Source organism: Uloborus diversus, chromosome 5 (assembly GCF_026930045.1).
Source record: "Uloborus diversus isolate 005 chromosome 5, Udiv.v.3.1, whole genome shotgun sequence".
Classification (NCBI taxonomy): domain Eukaryota; kingdom Metazoa; phylum Arthropoda; class Arachnida; order Araneae; family Uloboridae; genus Uloborus; species Uloborus diversus.
This window is the reverse complement of record NC_072735.1, coordinates 160,571,007-160,588,968: the sequence shown is the minus strand read 5'-3', so window position 1 is coordinate 160,588,968 and position 17,962 is coordinate 160,571,007. Positions and strand designations below refer to the sequence as shown.

The window sequence follows — 17,962 nt, the reverse complement described above, 5'->3', positions numbered from 1 at the left end:
ACATAAAATCTTTGATCTTTGTATAATTTTAAAATTAGAAAAATTCATGGGTACCTCCAATGCACAAAATCGTGACTTAATTTTTCTCCAAAAATGTACAAATGACTTACTTTTAAATATAAGTCCTTGATACACCTACATGCCACTTTCTCCATGTTCGTTTTCATACAAAAGGGTTTTGAAATGTACAGAAATTGTTCATGCAAAAGGATTTTGAAAAGTTCAGAAATTGTTTCACAAGGGTAACAGTTCAACTGTTTCTAAAAATTTCCACTAGATCAAGTTGTCTAGTTTTGAAACATTTAATCTGGAAATTTCCTTTTGAAAAATCATAGAGACATTTCCAATTGTGAAATATATATACACAAAAATGAAAAAATAAAATTAAAGCCATGAAGTGAAGTTTAGAGTCTTATGCCGATCCTCTTCTCTTCTAAAATGCTTCTTCGAAGAATGAGAGCTTTTTACAAAAGTGTGGTTTTCTTTGGAAGTAAGTAATTTAAAATTCTTCAGTCCAAAGTATTAAAGTAATGCCAATACTTCATATCTGAGGAAAGCAATTTAGTTCTGCAAAATAGTGGATTGGAATTTCTTTAGCACCAAGTCAATTGATATTTTGTTGCACGCCTTTTATAAGAGACATATCAACGTCTTGCCTTCTAAAATCTCTTCTTGAACTTTGTCTGTGGATGTTGATACTTCTGCTTGCACTGATAGAACGGAGCAAATAAATGTCACTAATGTGCTGCCAATTGCAAGATAAAACGCTAGTCCTGAAATTAAAAGTAAGCACTTTTTACTTTAACTTTCGAATAAATTCACTTTTTTTGATAATTATATACAAGTAGCAATATCCGCAAAGCGATGCCTGTGCTAAGAATCTAAAGAAAGTCCGTTGAATTAAAAAAAATCCCAATTCCCCCCCCCCCCCTCCTCCACCCGATGTGAAATGATCATTTTTCTTCAACTAAGATACGTACACACGATTTCAAGTCTCTTTGAAATTTAAAAATATTTGCCAAAACACATAAAAAGATTAACAGTAGCTTTAAAACTCAAAATAATCCTTCAACTGTATAGTTCATCGCTTAACGCGCCAAGCAACCACGCTACCGTAACCCTGCCCTTTAGCGAGTGAAGTGGTTTTTTTTCTGTAATTTAAAATGTTTCACCAAATAAACAATTGCTATAATAATAAAAACGTTTGAAGAATAATCTCAATTGAATAATACCACAAATCAAGTTATTTGTTTAGATAAGTAACTATCTTCAACTTTAAGAACAAAAACTAACGTTGAAGAAATAAGGAAAACAAAACCCAATGGAAAAATCCTACAAAATCAAATTATGTACTTGAATATTGAAAAAAAAACTGATTCAAAAACCAGTTTGTTGATCACAACAGTCCCCCCCAATAGCGTAGCCGACCGCGCCTCTGAGCCGCGCGGGTTGCTCCTTGCAGCTATCGACCGACACTATCGGCCAGCACCCTCTCTATGAGTTAACTGATCCTGCCATCTATTAGGAATTCATAGAACTAAACAATTAAACATTTAATTTGTAATTAAATATTTCGTTCAATCTGATTAAAAATGTTAAAACAAGCCTATAGTCTTCCTCAATAAATGGACTATTCAACACAAAAAGAATTTTTCATTTCGAACCTGTACTTCCTGAGCTTAGTGCATTCAAACAAACTCTTCAGCTTTGTATTATTAGCATAGATTAAAATGCAGACATTGTCCTTGTGGTAAATTACATCTTACTTACAAATTATTTGCCCCTATGCATTTAGTTTTCTCATAAGTAGGTTAAATTATTTCCTAAAATGATTTCAATATTTTGTTTTGCTAAAGTAAGCATTGTTTTCCATTCACTTTTTTTCAGAGGGCAAGTTTTTACTTTAAGCCATTTTTCTCTAACTATAGTGACACATTTAAATGTTCAGAATTAAAAAAAATAATCTAAGTCCATAATTTCAGAAAGCTGCAAATTATTGATTTATGTTAATGTGAGTCGTCTCTGTTCTCCCCCCCCCCCCCCCGTAAGTATATATTTTGACTGTATTTTGTGGACATGGAGAATAAAGATGTTGCATGGATCTGATACATCAAAAATTCAAATTATGTATTTAGTATTTATGTGCTGTGTGTGACCAATAAACAAAACTCTTAATTTTGTATTGATAGCTGTTTTAAAAAGCTGTTAAAATGTTTCTTTTAAAAATCTTGCTTTTAACCTACTTTTACATAAAAGTAAATATTAATATAGAATAAAAATAAATATGAGAGAGATAAAAATAGTTAGGATTTTATGAGACAGTCTTATTTTATCAAAAAACAAAAAGTTCAATTCTTTCATGTTCAAAAGAAAATGGCTCTGACTTAAACTCTTATTCAATACAATTTTTTTTTAAGAGAGCCTAAAAAGTTGAAAGATGGAATTATGGTGGTGGAAAACGGATTCCTGGTGCAGGTATGAAAAGTTCATTAATCTAATGAAATATCTGCAAAATACCATCAAATACTAAAAGTGATACAAAAATAGAGCAAATTTTAAGAAGCAAAACAAAAAAATATACCAACCTAATGTGCAGTCGCCTGTGTTAAAAGGTTCGGCTTTATCTCCACAGATTAAGTGAACACGTCTGCTGTTCCATCCCGCTGGGTATAACATGAGGCCAAGAATGTAAAATAAACCTAAAAGTATTTCACATTTGAGACATGTCTATCAATGAAAAACACATGGTATTATTTCATTAGATAAAAAGGAAATGGAAGTTTAATTAAGCTCTGTCTAAGGGGGCTGTCCATAAATGATGTCACAGTTTGAGGGGGGAGGAGGTTCCTGAATTTGTGACAAGAGTGACATTACGCATTTTTTATTGTATGTTCATCAAAAATAGCGTGACAAGCTCAAAGGGGGAAGGGTATGATCAAGTTCAACGTTTTGTTACGGGCGGAGTCAAAATTTGAAAAAATGACGGCATTTATAAACAATTTCAGCTACATTAACTGCCATATCAGGCAGGAGCATGCACACTGCTAATAGTGTGTCAACATGATCTATCGTTTGTGACTCATACCTCATGTCAAGTAACATAGTAAGCCATTTGACAGCTGGAAGATCCAGTAAGAGAAAATCTTTTTTGGATAAACTATAACAATAACCTTAAAAATAGGGAGGGGGCGGAATTAAAAATCAGAAGAAAAAGTTGTTTTTATCCTTGTGTTAAACAAGTTGAAGTGTATTAAATTTTGAAGCTAAATTAACTTGTTGAAGTCTCAAATACTGAAGCTTCAACTATAAGTTTTTTTGAAAAAAAAACTCTTATTCTCTTTACACTTCTAAATTTTGTGTATTACACAAAAGGTTCAAAACAATCAACATTTTAAGTAACAATATATGTACTTTTTCATAATTGATTTTCTCTTCAACAATAATGCTCGTTACCGCGACCTTTCCGTATTTCAGAAATTTCCGGATTTTCTATTCTGACTCAAAATTTTTCACGTTTTTCTCAGTTTCGCTTATGTTGTGCTAAATTTCTTTTATTTTTCGATCAATCTGAATGAAAGTATATTTCATAATGCTAAAACAAAAGTCAGAGCTAATCTGCGGCGGCATAGTCCGCGGATGTCGCTTTATATTATTATGCGATGTACCGATCGATACAATAAATAAATCAAATTTTTTGTAAAAATAATTTTGTATTTTTGTTCAATAGACTTTGTATTGTATACTTATCAGAAGAAAATAAGATTCATCGTTAGCTGAAAGTGGATGTTAAAAGATTGCTGCATAATTACAGCAAAACGCTAATTTCCACATAACACATAGCAGTGAAAAAACGCTGGAAAAAAAAGCTGAACTGAAAGTACTGTGTACAAACGTCAACGATTTTGGATTTTTAAAACTGGGAAAAAAAAGTGGGGAGGGTTTTTTTTTTTTTTAATATTTAAGAAAAAAGTTCCGGTTTTCGGGTCTTCTGGATTTCGGGATTCCGGATTTGGAGTCTCAAACTATTGTAAGATAAGGAACGATCCGAAATACCTGCGATGGCCTGTATGGTTCCCGAGACGGTGAAGATGCTCTTCTTGAAGATGCTCTGGACACAGCATCCGAGGATGGAGGAGAGGAGGGTGACGAGCATGAGGGAGAGACCGCACCCGAAGAAGATGAGAGAGGCCTTCCAGAAGTTGGGGAACTGATCGGAGGGCATCGCGAAGCTGGTCACGAAGGGGGCACAGTTGTCTGTGTACATGCGGTTGATCTCGTGGATCTTGATGCAGCGGTTGTAGATGCCTGTGGGAAAGAAACAAAAATCTCGTCAGGTTCCGGTAATAACAAATTTAGCCGTTATATTCAGAGGTACCGATCTCCCCTAAGGGGAAGGGCGCACCCCCTCAATATCGCGGAGACCCCCGAAGAGCTAGTGCACCCAATTAAAAAAAATACCCCCAAAAAGGCCCCGTCCTCGAAAAATTTCATTGGCGCAGTGTGCGCCAAGATTCCCTTGGGTGGGCACCTCTGTTATATTGGAAAATCAATACCCGTGTAAAGATTTTGAGGGCAAAACACATTCCCAGCGCCATAGCCATCAAAAAATTTAGGGAAGGAGACAGGTTTGATTTATTGAGCTATAATAATAAGAGGAGAGTGAACTTGGCGGTCCGTTTTTTGCCCAAGCTAGTATGGCATAAGAAGCGCTTTTTTTTACACATTTAAACTCAAGTTTTATTGTATAAGGCGCTTTGGCCATGCATTTTTAGAGTCCTTAATCTGGAATGGGGAGTTCTCTCTCCTCTCAATTCTCGAAGATTCTCTCTCCTGAAGGGGGGGGGGGGATTTCGGTAGGGAACAGTGGTTTTTGGAAGCCCGTCGCAATACATTTTCGGGAGCAATTAGCACATGTAGATAAGCAATTTAGTTTTTACAGTTACTAGTCTCTACTCCACATTTTCCATCTGTTGATATTTTTATGCACTTTATTATTGTTTCCCTCCCTTAACTGGCAGAAGTAAAATCTGTTCAATTATGGCAGAACAGATGTGGCAGTATCTTCATGGAAGAAGTATTTAGGCTTTTGTAGGATCACGGAACAATTTGCTATTCCACAGAGTTTCCAAATGAAAAAGTAGTATATTTCTTTGTAGAAAAAAAAATGCATTTTCAATAATTCTTGCTTTTTTTTTTTCTTCTTCAAATATTGTTTCATAGATAGCAAAGATCAGTCAAAAAAAAAAAAAAAAGAAAAACTAAAGAAGAAAGCTATCATCATTTAACTGAAATCAATTATTTGACGGACACTTAGTTCTGCATTCTATCTTTCTTTTCTTTCCGACTATGTGACCAAGGATAAACATTCCTAACATCCCCTTTTTGAGAAATGAAGGATCGCTTATTGTTTTCATTTGCCCTCCTTTTTTGAAACCCTAAACAACAAAAGTATACACAGGGGTGCCTAGCCCCCTAAGAACAAGGGCGCAACCATCCCCTAAACATCGCAAAGACCCCCCCCCCCAAAAAAAAAAAACAAGACCTCCCCCAAAAAATGAGAAAAATACCCGTAAAAACACCCCCCCCCCAAAAAAAAAAAACTTCAATGGAGCAGTTTGCGCCATGACCCCCTTTAAGTAGGCACCCCTGGTATACATCGGGTGATCCAAAAGTCAGGACGGACTTTACAAATAAATAATGCAAAAACGAATAAAGGTAAAAAAGATACGGTTTGCACTAAACGGACGGTAAAGAAGTCGGGTTTGGTCTGACAACGAAAAAAAAAGAAAAAAAGTTCGGTCGGCGACCAACAAATGGCGCTGTCGGATTTCTGATTATGTGAAACAAGAGAGGCCATAAAAATTAGCAACGGCAGCAGGTAATGGTAGTCGAAGCTTATATGCATCGAAATGCTGCTTATAGTTGAGAAAGCCCTCTCAGTTAAACTGTATGTGCGAATTATTTAGAAATAAAAAGCTATAGCGCCATCTGTCGGTCGAAAGCAGAACTATTTTTGTTTTGTTGCCACACAAAACCCGGCTTCCGTACTACTCGTTCAATGCAAACGGCATCGTCCTGACTTTTGGATCACTCTGTATTTTCGACTGCATGTCACGCTATCTCTCAAGAATGGCCGGGATTTTAAAGGTTGAGAAAAGTTCGAAACGACTCGTAAGTTTTAAAAGGAATCCATTTTTGCCGGTCTTAAAAACGAAGATAGTCATGAAAAACCACAAAAAAAGCCTTTTCTTCAGCTCTTATTTTTAGTAACTTTGCTAACGCTAACACGGACGGCTTTCATCCATGCCTGACAAATTAAGTTCATAAAAACTAAAGTTTGTTGAAAAAAAAAAAAATTCCGCTTCTGGTAATACATATTCCCTACTAGCAAAATTTCTTGCATCAACCTTGACAGATCTTGATATTATACTGACGGCGTCAATATTGACATGTTTCATACTGCATAAAGCTTGCATAAAGATTAAAAAGCAATATTACAATAACAACACGTATGCAACATTGAATTCATCTTAAAATATCAATATTGATATTACCTTAAAATAACAACACGTATGCAACATTGCATTCATCTTAAAATATCAATATTGATATTACCTTACAATAACAACATTGCATACATGTTAACGCCGTCAAGATGATATTGATTTCATGCTGTCGCCGTCAAGGTAATTAGTACACAATAGAACAGGTGGACCTTCGTTGATACTTGCGCATGCGCACAGTTCTTTCTACCCAGCGTCCCTCGCATTGCTTGCTGGCACATCTTTCTAATTCGTTCGATTCAGTCGGTTCAGAGGAGCTGCACGTGGCGTTGCATTTCTTTAGGCTTCGTTAAGTTGGTTGCTTAGTTATTAGTGTGGAATCGTATTGTTTTAGGAATAACTTATGAATGACTGATAACTGCATTTGTTTATTAATATAGTACTAAACAAATCATATAGCAGACGATGTGCGATCAATGTTAAAAATGGCCGAAAATAACTTTTTTCGTCCCTAGACTTTGAAACAAAGGACATGAAGCCCAGAATTTAGTATTATCACTTCAATCTCATGAGTAAGATCAATTTTATTCAATGGTTATTTATGTTATTCTTTAAGATAAATTCATGTGTTTTGTCCATGGGATATTTCAATGCTGACATCCATTTGGAAATGTACTTTATTGTATTTATTTACTTATTTATTATTTTGCTTTCTTTCCTCCTAAATGTGTTATAAAAACTTCTGCAATTATTATTAACTAGGCATTTTATGTATTTATAATACAATTAGAAGCATGAATTTAAAAAATAAGTCAAGTATTACGCAAAACGAAGAAACTTTCATTTTTTAAATTAAATTGCGAGTACTATTAATACATTTATATGAATTTCCGATCAGATGTCAGCTTTAAGAAAATATTCTTAGGCTAGAAAACTAAATTGAAGAATAACAGAAATAATTAAAGAATGAAACTTAATTCCCGACTTTAAAGTGAAAATAATACAAAATATAAAATAAAATAAATAAATAAAATAAATAGATAAAACACCTTGCAGACGTGCTGATTTCATACTGTCATGACAATGTATCCTGACATTTTCCTGTCATATCAATACGTATGCAATGTTACAAAAGCAAGATCATCTTGCATAGACCTTGATTTCATGCTGTCATGACAACATCTTGATATTATCCTGTCATATCAATACGTATGCAAGATTACAAAAGCAAGATCATCTTGCCTAGACCTTGCTTTCATGCTGTCATGACAACATCTTGATATTATCCTGTCATATCAATACGTATGCAACATTACAAAAGCAGTATACCTTGATATTTTCCTGATATTATGCTGCATACACCTTGTCAGTCAATATTGCGGCAGCCTGCTGACAGCATAAATGGAGTAACATAACAACATTGAGGCAGCATTAATGCAAGATGATTTTTCTTGCACGTCAACCTTTATGCAATACTGAGGCAAGATATTTTGCTTACTGGGTTATCGTTTGCTGTTTTTGGAATATCCCCAACCCTCTTTTTTTTTGGTACTTTCTGAGGAGTTGGATTTCTTTTGTACTTGTAATTATTTTTTTATATTCAGCAGTATTATTTAATTTTAAACGTTTCCATACTGTATTCATAAACCCTAACTTTGCAGGTCAAAGGCATGAAAATTGAATGCATTCAAGTTATACTTTGCGTTTTCATTTCAACTGTTTTAAAATAAAAGCTTTTAAACGTACTACAATTTTTTAACAGCATGATTTTGCTGTACCTAGCAATTTAATATTATCGTGGTTCACATTTCTTGCTGTATAGATAATTCAATTTCTGATGTTCCGATTTATAAGCGCGTGTTGACAACAAATTTTTTTTCAGAATTGTTGTAAACAACAAATCTGAAAAAAAATAGTCTGAAATTTATGCTAAACTATAACTTTTGGAAGCGTAGAATAATTAACTACAGCATGTAAAACTATGCTTCTGGCACTTGCGCTCGAATATGAATCGTCTAGCTTCAAATAACAGCTGACCACACATACGGCCACTGACCTGTACGTAATATCGTGGGATGCTGTCTGCGGAAAAGTAACACGAAGCCATTATTTCGCATGGATGGACATCATTTCTGTTTGTTTCAAATTCGAAAGAGAGAGGGGGTGGAATTACGCTTCGTCAATTGAGTGTAATAATGATACGAAGTTGCAATTTAAATACAGTAAAACGTCGATTATTCGAAATTGTCGGGTTCGGCCCTAGTTCAGATTTGCAGAAGTTCTTTCAATTGGACAAACAACTTCAGAGAAGCTTCTGATAATAAGAAAACGATCATACATATTTTTTAAGGCTGAAAACTCATATTTCAATCAAATATAGCAGTGAATAGGTATATTTGAATTTTAAAAAATCTCATGCGGACTCCCTCACTCCTTTATGGTACGCCTATTAACTGATCGATGGTTTAATAATTCAAAAGATGGGTGTGTAAGTACGCCGACTACGGGGGTGCTACGATGCTTAAGAACCCCCCCCCCCAAAAAAAAAAGAAAAAAAACATTCGTAAAGGTGCTGGACACCCCCATAGCAAGTAAACAGGAAAAATAAGAGCGCGAAATAAAAATCTTAATTTTTCTTAAAAATTCATTCTAAGGCTTGAGATTGTTATTTACGTATCGGTTCTACGAGTACAAGAATGATTTTGATGCAGAAAGATTAATTTTGCACAGAAACTACATGATTAGGGATAAAAATTTTTGTGAAACAAAAAATTTTATCGTTCAAACAAACGGTTCAATGCATTTTTTTTTAATTCAAATAAACATGTCATTGAATGGATTCCAGACATGGTTAAATTGATAACCATCTCTTTAACCTATACTCATAAGATTTTTAAACTTTCACTCTCTCTTGACTTACAGTTTTGAAATATCAGCACACATTTTTGACGGTTCATGAGGTTTTGCAGTTATCTGCATTTTTTTTTCTTTTATCAAACTCAAAGACCAAACTAGACTTGTATTCCTAAAACTTATGAATATTTTTTCTATTTGCCCGAACGTATCTCCGCAGCCGTTTTTCGCTTCTGTCATATATGGACCCTGGTGCACCACATTTGCCATGTCGCTAATTTTGGACAGTTATCTTAACTAGTCTTCATTTTGCTCCACATTCCCCTACTAAAGTGTGCGTGTGTATAAATTAGTCAAGCAATTCATGTTTTTCCTTAAATGACACTCATTATCCTATTTTTACACTAAATATTTTTACAGTCAATACCGTAACAGATTAAGAATTATTATATTTTTGGCCTCTCTCTCTAATAAAAGTATTATTTTTCTTTCCTAAATTTATTTAGGGTTCAGTTAAAGGACCAGATGAATTTGCTGAGAGCTTGGCCCGAGGCGCACAAAGTTTATTAGGCCACGTCATTGGTAAGCTTTACTCACAGATGCTCTTTTGTTTTTCCCGAAATTAGTAACTTTATCATGACTTTGCCTCACTGATATAGTCCTTTCGCAAACAAATGACCCTTGTCGATCACTTGAGAAAACGAGTCCATTCCTTAAATTAGGCAGAGAAGAAAGAAAGAACGTGTGCCGTACTTTGGAGTTTAGCAACATTTTGACGATATGAAAAAAAAATGTACTCCTAGTTTTAAATAAAATGTTATTTATTTATTGAGCATATTGAATGTTTGCACTCATTCTTCGTGACAGAGAAACGTACCAGTTGGATTAATATCTGATAATAAATTGATGTAAAAACTTGTATTTCCCATAAATTATTTCTCTTTAAAAAAGAGTTAAAGCACGTTTTCTTGAAGGTTAAATTTTGAAAAGTTACCGTCTTTAGTACATTTTGCGCTATTCTATCTCTGATTTCTTTTAGCGTTGTCATTAAAAAAAAAAAACAATAGATAAAGCAGATGATAATCATATACAGGGTGAATTTGACCTAATGTGCCAGACGAAAGGCGGTGTTAGAAGAGCCCAAGTAAAGCATAGAACCACCCATTATCGTGTCCAATTCGTAATCGTAACCAAGTTACGGTCCAAAACACAAATTTCGGAATTTAAAACCGATTTCTGAAATTCCTGGGAATTCTACACACAAAATAAGAGCATATGAAAATAGCAGACAAAAATCCTATAAAATGAAATTTTTACAATCGAGCTAGTTTCATTTTTCAGCGAGGTACAAACTTTGAAACATTTGAAGTACTCAAAGTTGAAATGGCGCAAAAATCTGTAAACGGCCTTTTCAAAAACAATCTTTTAAGCTACAAGCGGTCAAATCTACTAAAAACTGGGCTACCTATTTTAGCTTTGAAATGATATCACTGTATATAGTACAGTAAAAATAGGGGTCGGACTCAAACATCCAAAAAAAAAAAAAAAGCTAAATCTGGTGCAAATTGTTTATTACCCTCCCAATAAGAACAGGTTTAAAGTCCCACCCCATTGTGCGTCGGGTTTTGGAATGGGGGGCATCTAAAAATTGCTGTTTTGGGTATTTTTCCAGAATTTTTAGAGTAAATTTAAAATGAGAATATTATGTTATACTAAATTTAAAGGCATGGAATTAAAGGTGTTTGACCGTCAAGAAGGATGACATAACCCATCAATGCTACAGAGCCCCCCTATCCCCGTAAAACGAAGCAGTACCCCCGAACCCCCCTCCGTACATTTCATATGGAAAAATTATTTTATGCCAAGTTAAAGTTAGAAATCAAGTGTGTCCATTCTCCAAGAGCGATGGTGCACCTCCTCTCAAAGCTACAACACCCCCCCCCCTCCGCCAAATAAAATAAATACTCACCCCCCTCCCCTTTTATTTCAAGTAGAAGTATTATTTCATGCAAATCTAAAATGCATTAAATCAAGACTGTCCACCCCATAAGAACAGTAGCTCACCTCCCGAAACGAAATTATATACTAAAATATTATCCTCCCCCCCCCCCCTCTGATGGTGCACATTTGATTCAATGGCCAGAAACATTACGCTGAATTGTTTTTTGCTTTCAAATGATTTCTCCTAAGCTTTAACAAAAAGTCTTCGTTATCATTTTTTTTTTTTTTTTTGGAATTTAGATTCTCAGCAAAATCGTTATTGTTGCACACTTCAGTCCACTTTCAGACTTTTCAAACACTCACTATATCCAATGAAACCCTCAGAGCAAGCACAAGGTTTGAGGCGCAGAAAGTCTTCTAGAGCTTGGCTGTTGAAATAAGACGCAGATCATGTTTCTGTGGTGCTTTCTTTGCACCCATCAAAAATGACACTAGCTTTCCCATACTTACAAGTGACCTATACACTGCATTGCTGGCATATTTCCTTGAAGCTTACGAAACCAAAAATATGATCAAGCAGGAAGCAGGTATCTTCCATCTATTACATATGATTCAGTGAGAAGCAAAGGGGTGTCAGTGGCAAAATTAAAAATTTGGAGATAACCAGTACAAATGGTTGGTGAACCTCTCCTCTATCTTGGGGCAAGAGATGGTACTAGTAGACCTGGTAGTTGCTTCTATACAGCATGATTTAGAAAAGAAAATCAATGAAAGCCTACCTGGGATGTTACCTTTAAACGCGTTTTATTCAAAACTTGAAAATGTTCACTTACATCCCTTTGCTTCTCACTGCCTCATATATGACACCAGCTGTTCGTTCTGTGATGGTGGATGAACCTTTTGTTTCAGATAATAGCACTTTAACGATACAGGATTTCTTTCCTTCTGAAACCAGATTCATCGAATACTGATGGAGGATCAGCGCATAACTCGTACCAGAAGCTTTTAGCAATTTGTTATTCCATCTTTACTGTTCATACCATTCGGTATAAAAGATGGTTTGGGCTTACACATCTTAACAGATAATAACTACTCTCGTAACAGAAGCTAAAGACATAACTGCTTACCTCCTTTACAAAGAAATGCCACAAAATTATTTGCCTTCAATATCCTTTGATTTTACTACACGAACGTTAAAGGTCTCATCGCAACTCACTTTATCATTTGCGAGCAATACTACTACCAACTTGAGAGGGAAGAAACTTTTGGGGGCTTTAGAAACAGATTGTAATTTCCAAACTGAGATACAAAAAGGTGTAAATATTTAGCATTCTATTGTTGTATTGCTTATTGCTCTCATCAAGACTTGTTTTATCGTTGAATCACTACAGGTTCTAGACCACCTGAATTTGTCACTGCGTTAGATCGTTGGATAGCTGATGTTTTAGCCTGATGTTTAATGTGATCAAATTTTTTTTGTCGCATAATGTACTCAAAAGTTTCAGATAGTGTTGAAAGTATATGTCCGCATATTTAGCATAATTCACATAACCATCTGCGTAAAAGAGAGGTAGCTTGGTGTTTGCAAATGAGAACCCCCCCACCGACTTAGAGGGTGCAGAATTGCAGCATTGCCCGTCTCACTATTGGCAATTTTGGTTTGTCCCCCCTTACGGTGATGGCAAAAGATTGTAGAAAAGTTGAAGTAAGTTAATCAAGAAGAAGTAGAGAAACTTTGGTCAATTTGGACTTTTTTTTATGCTGCACAGGAATTTGGTTTTCCAGCGCTCTAAACAGGTTAATAACTCCAGTCACAAATAATTTGGTTACTGAGCTCGCTTAGATCTTTTAGGATTATCATTCTGATATTACCATATCATTGTGTGACATTTTTTACTTCGGAAGAGTTTAACTCAGGGAATTTTTTTCGTGAACTTCACTGCAATAGTTGATTTTAGAATGTAAATTCAGGGTCTCCCCCCCCCCAAAGCGATGGCGCACCCCTTAAGTGTGACGGAGTACCCATCCAGAATAAAAGTCCTCAAAAAAGAAAGAAATAATCCTTGAAAAAAACTACCTTAAAAATTCCAAAAACGCAAAGCTGCTCCATGGACACCCCCCCCCCTCCGCCTGTCCACCCCTGTTAATTAGAATTTTTTTCTGTGAGAGTTTATTATTTTACTATTATAGAGTGGTTTCTGCGAGGTTTGAGAATTTTTTTTAAGTAATAGAAATTATTTTTATTAAATAGAAGATTATTTCGTCCCCCCCCCTTTCCCCCCAAAACCCGACGCGCAAAGTGCTGGGACTTTTTACCCCTTCTTGCTGGAAGGATAAGAAGTAATTTGCAACAGGTTTCGCCTTTTTTTTTTGGATGTTTGGGTTTGGCCATTTTTTGGCCTAATTTTACTGTACTAATATCAGATTGGAGTTCAAGTTTGGCAGAAATTAAGCCTTTTGTTTGAAACATTAAAATCAGTGTTTGTAAAAAAAAAAAAAGGACCAGTGAACGTAGCTCTTTAAGTACAAAATACCCCATGTGCAAATTTCTACCTCCATCTGTTTTGTGAACAAAACTCAATTTGTATTCATAATTATGATAAGATGCATGTTTTCGTCTTATTGTTTCAAAATGTGGTCGGACGTCGGGGAACCTCGCGCTATAGTTTTGGATTCTAGGTACGTTTTATCAGTTTTCGTTTTATACCGCAAAAACTTTTTATTTGCAGGTAAAACAACTTATGATGAGCTAAAGAGCATAAAATAACCTTTGAAAAAATATTTTCATTTTTATTGTAGCTGTTAGAGGCGCAGAGATATTTAATTTTAAAGTTCACGAATGTTGATCCAGAGTCTAGCTAAAACGAAAAGTGATATGTAATCCTTTCGCAGACACTAGAAAATAAAGAAAGTGGGGGGAAAATAGTCACTTACCAAAAAAAAAATCACCGGCGGAAATTGGAATTAAATATCTCCGAGCCTTTACAGTTACAATAAAAATAAATTTTTAAAGGTAATTTTGTGCTCTTTAGTTCGACATAAATTATTTTACCCGCAAAAAAAAAAAAAAAAAAATAATAATAATAATTTGAATTTTGTCATCTTTGAATTCAAATTATGTTTTTCGCAATCACGAGTGTGCGTTTGTATGTGTGTGTGGGGGGGTGGGGTATGTGTATGTGTGTAGGCATGTGTGTTTGTGTCTGTGTGCAATCATGAGAGTGGGTAGTTGTGTGTATGAGTCTTTGTGTGCGTGGGGGTGGGGGTGGGGTATGTGTATGTGTGTGTAAGCATATGTGTTTGTGTCTGTGTGCAGGCATGAATGTACGGGCAGTTGTGTGTATTTGTGTGTATGTGTTGGTGTCTGTATACATGCGTGTTTGTGTATGTGTGTAGGGGTATTTGTGTGTATGGTGGTGCTTGTGTTTGTGTGTGCGTGTGTGTTGGTGCGTGTATGTATGCGTGTGTGTGTAGGATATATACGCAACCTGGAGACGGTTTTCGCTAGAGGAGCAGCATCGTGAGGCCGGCCGCCGCGACGGGTGGTGCTGGCAGAGGGTGGCGCCGCGCCGGTGGGAAAAATGATAGCACGCCAAAAACAGTCAAATGAAAGCAATAAGCAATCGTGATTGCTCAAAAAAAAAGTTTTTCCGATATGAAATGAAAACCGAAACGAGCAGACGTGTGCATCACATGACTTCATTTTACGTCAATTCAATGATAATAGTGCCTTGGAGTAAGCAAAGAAACACTGAAAACATTTTTATCCCAAGTTTGTTGCGAACTGAATCAAAAAAAAAAAAAAAAACGTTTTATACAGATTAATTTTCCTAACATTGGACATTTTAATTTGATTCAATGGTTAACTCTCGATCTCGCCAATATAGTGGCCAAAACAAAACCAGATTTAAAAATTAAAAAAAAAATTATATTAATTTGAATTTTTGGCATCTTGAATTCAAATTATGTTTTTCGCAATCACGGGCGTGTGTGTGTATGAATGCGCGTGTGTGTTTGTGTAGGCGCATGTGTGTATGTTTGTGTAGGCGTATGTGTGTGTGTTTGTGTAGGCGTATGTGTGTGGGTGTGCGTGTTGTGTATGCAGTGCTGTGTGTGTACGCGTGTGTGTGTAGGCGTTCGTGTGTGTGTGTGTGTGTGTATGTATGTAGGCATATGTGTTTGTGTGCAGGCATGAGTGTGTGTATGTGTGTGTGTAGGAGTGTGTGTTTGTGTCTGTGCGCAGGCATGAGTGTGTATGCGTGTATGTGTAGGATATGGACGCAACCTAGAGACGGTTTTCGCAAGAGGAGCAGCATCGTGAGGCCGGTTGACGCGACGGTGGTGCTGGTGGGAAAATAAAATGATAATTCAAAACAGTCAAATGAGAACAATAAGCAATCGTGATTGCTCAGAAAAACACGCCAAATTTGAGCCAACTTGGTGATATGACGCCAAATTTTTGGTCGCCAAGTGTTTGCCAAATTATAACATCACTTGAGTTTGCAAAGTAACAATGATTTTCCCACAAAAACGTAAAATACCCCCTTTGGATCATCCGAATGCAAAAAAATTGAAGGTGGACAGCTAGCCTCCACTAGGAGTCTACGTACTAAATTTCAACTTTCTAGGACATACCGTTTTTGAGTTATGCGAGATACATACACACATACATACGGACGTCACGAGAAAACTCGTTGAAATTAATTTGAGTATCGTCGAAATGGATTTTTCTGGTGTCTATACGTTCTTCGGAATATAATTCGTTCTGTCCAGCGCGAATGCCTCGCACGGGTCATCTAAGTTAAATTAAACGACGCAGTGGTTCAGCAAAGGGTGGGGTCTTGGAGGTTAAAAAAAACAGAGGCATTGGTTTTAACATCTATGCAGATTATGCATATGAAAGGACTGTTTTGATTTAAAAAAAAAAAAACCCTCGAGAAGGTATTTCTAGATGCGCTAGTGATAACGCAAACGGCATACGACAAATTCAAACAGCTGCACCCCCCCCCCCCCCCCCGAGAAAAGTTGAAATTAAGGTACTAGAGTTAAATAAAAATTGTTGTAAACTTTTTGTGCTTACCGAGGGATGGCGAGTAGAGGTCTCGCTCCGCAGTGTCTCCCCTCGCTCTGACTCCAGGCCGCCTGGGGGCGCCTATGAGCCAGGTGGGCGTGACGACAGCAGCCAGCATGGCCAGCGTCGTCGCGATCGTCAACAGGCACCACAGCAACGTCCGGGACGTCACGATCACGTTACACATCCTCGCTCTCTGGGGAACCTGTTACAAATGAAACAAAAACACCAAATTGACTCAACATTTATTTCCACCGTTCTACCTACCAGTTCTTATACTGCAGCCAATTTTTTTTAAAGCAGCCACCGAAAGCGACAGTCTTGGCGTAAAAAGGTCGATGGCATAAAATGTGAACTACGCATCTTGCTGCTTGTGCATATTTATATGGGATAATGATAAAGAACATGTATTTTAAACAATTTTCGATTCCTACATAAAGTTTTTTTTTTAATCCTCATCTCAAAAAGTTTATTCTCTCCTTTTGGTCATATAAAAGATGTCGTACTTTTTTTCATCATTTTTGATCCCTTCCTTCCTTTGTCATAAAATGTCACTTCTTCAGTCCCCTTCCCTACCTCCTTTTTGTAATGTTACGATATTTTTCATAAACTCTTATAAAAAAAATGCGTGATGTCACACTTGTTACAAACTGTGACAATTTAATGAACTCCTTTCCCCTAAAAGCGCGATATTATTTGTGGACGGCCCCTAAGAGAAAACTAATAACAGTTCAGGCTCTAATATTATAGCTGAAAACTATTTTTAAAACTTAAAAATTTTTACGTGCATGAAAAAGAAAGAAGCAATTGATAAAAATTAATTACTAAACTTGCTTTTCCAAAATATTTATATTTTGTTACTATTGTAGAAATTTAATACAATATTAACATTTTGAGTCATATTTTTCACAATATCATAAACAAGATGCTGTAAGGCTTTAGAGACTTCCTCGCTATTTCAAATAAGTTTTTGTTTCCTAGTCGTTACACCTAGTTACTTTATTACAAGACGCCTGCATGCAAGTTATGAGTAAAAATACTTCTGTAAAAGTAGTTTCTTTGTGAGTGCAGTGTCGATGCAGTGAAAACAACTTATACTGGCTTTAATACGATGCTGTACTTGTTACCTACAAACTCCGCGGAAGTGAGACCGAGGCTTCCCCGGAAATTTCCGAATCCGTTGGTAACGGTTTCGGCCTTTGCTCCCGGATCTGTCAGAAGTAGCCGGACACAGACATTTGTTTACTATCAGTTTAAAGTGTATGTTTCTTACCAATTATACGCATACGAGATCAGGCGAAGTGGCTTCTTCGGAAATTTCCAAACCTATTTCGACTACCATCTCGATTCCCGGACTCCGAGTCACTGATGAGATGATGCCCGGCATAAATACATTTACTTACTCTTCGATTATGGTATTGTGTGGATCGAGTTGGGTTTTCTTTTTCCAACAAACAATTTCATCAGGACTTTTCAAACAATAATTTCTATTATTTTTTTTCTTTTTTGTACCTAAAAATAAATTTGCTCCACGATACGAACAAAAAAAGCACTTTTTAAGTAATTTGTAAAATATAACTTCAGAACTCAACAA

At 36.0% G+C, this 17,962-nt stretch overlaps 1 protein-coding gene across 3 annotated transcripts in view; it reads right to left on the bottom strand.

The window, feature by feature from the left end:
* Positions 1–482: 482 nt before the first annotated feature.
* Positions 483–17,962, bottom strand: part of LOC129222376 (LHFPL tetraspan subfamily member 2a protein-like) — a 71,392-nt gene continuing 53,912 nt past the window's right edge. For all 3 annotated transcript variants that reach the window (XM_054856873.1, XM_054856872.1, XM_054856874.1), the window contains exons 2-5: positions 16,378–16,573; positions 4,054–4,305; positions 2,586–2,699; positions 483–773 (exon numbers count right to left, since the gene is read on the bottom strand). In XM_054856873.1, coding sequence (XP_054712848.1) covers positions 631–773; positions 2,586–2,699; positions 4,054–4,305; positions 16,378–16,555 — 687 coding nt within the window. In that variant the 5' untranslated portion in view covers positions 16,556–16,573 and the 3' untranslated portion in view covers positions 483–630. The remainder of the gene's footprint in view (positions 774–2,585; positions 2,700–4,053; positions 4,306–16,377; positions 16,574–17,962) is intronic.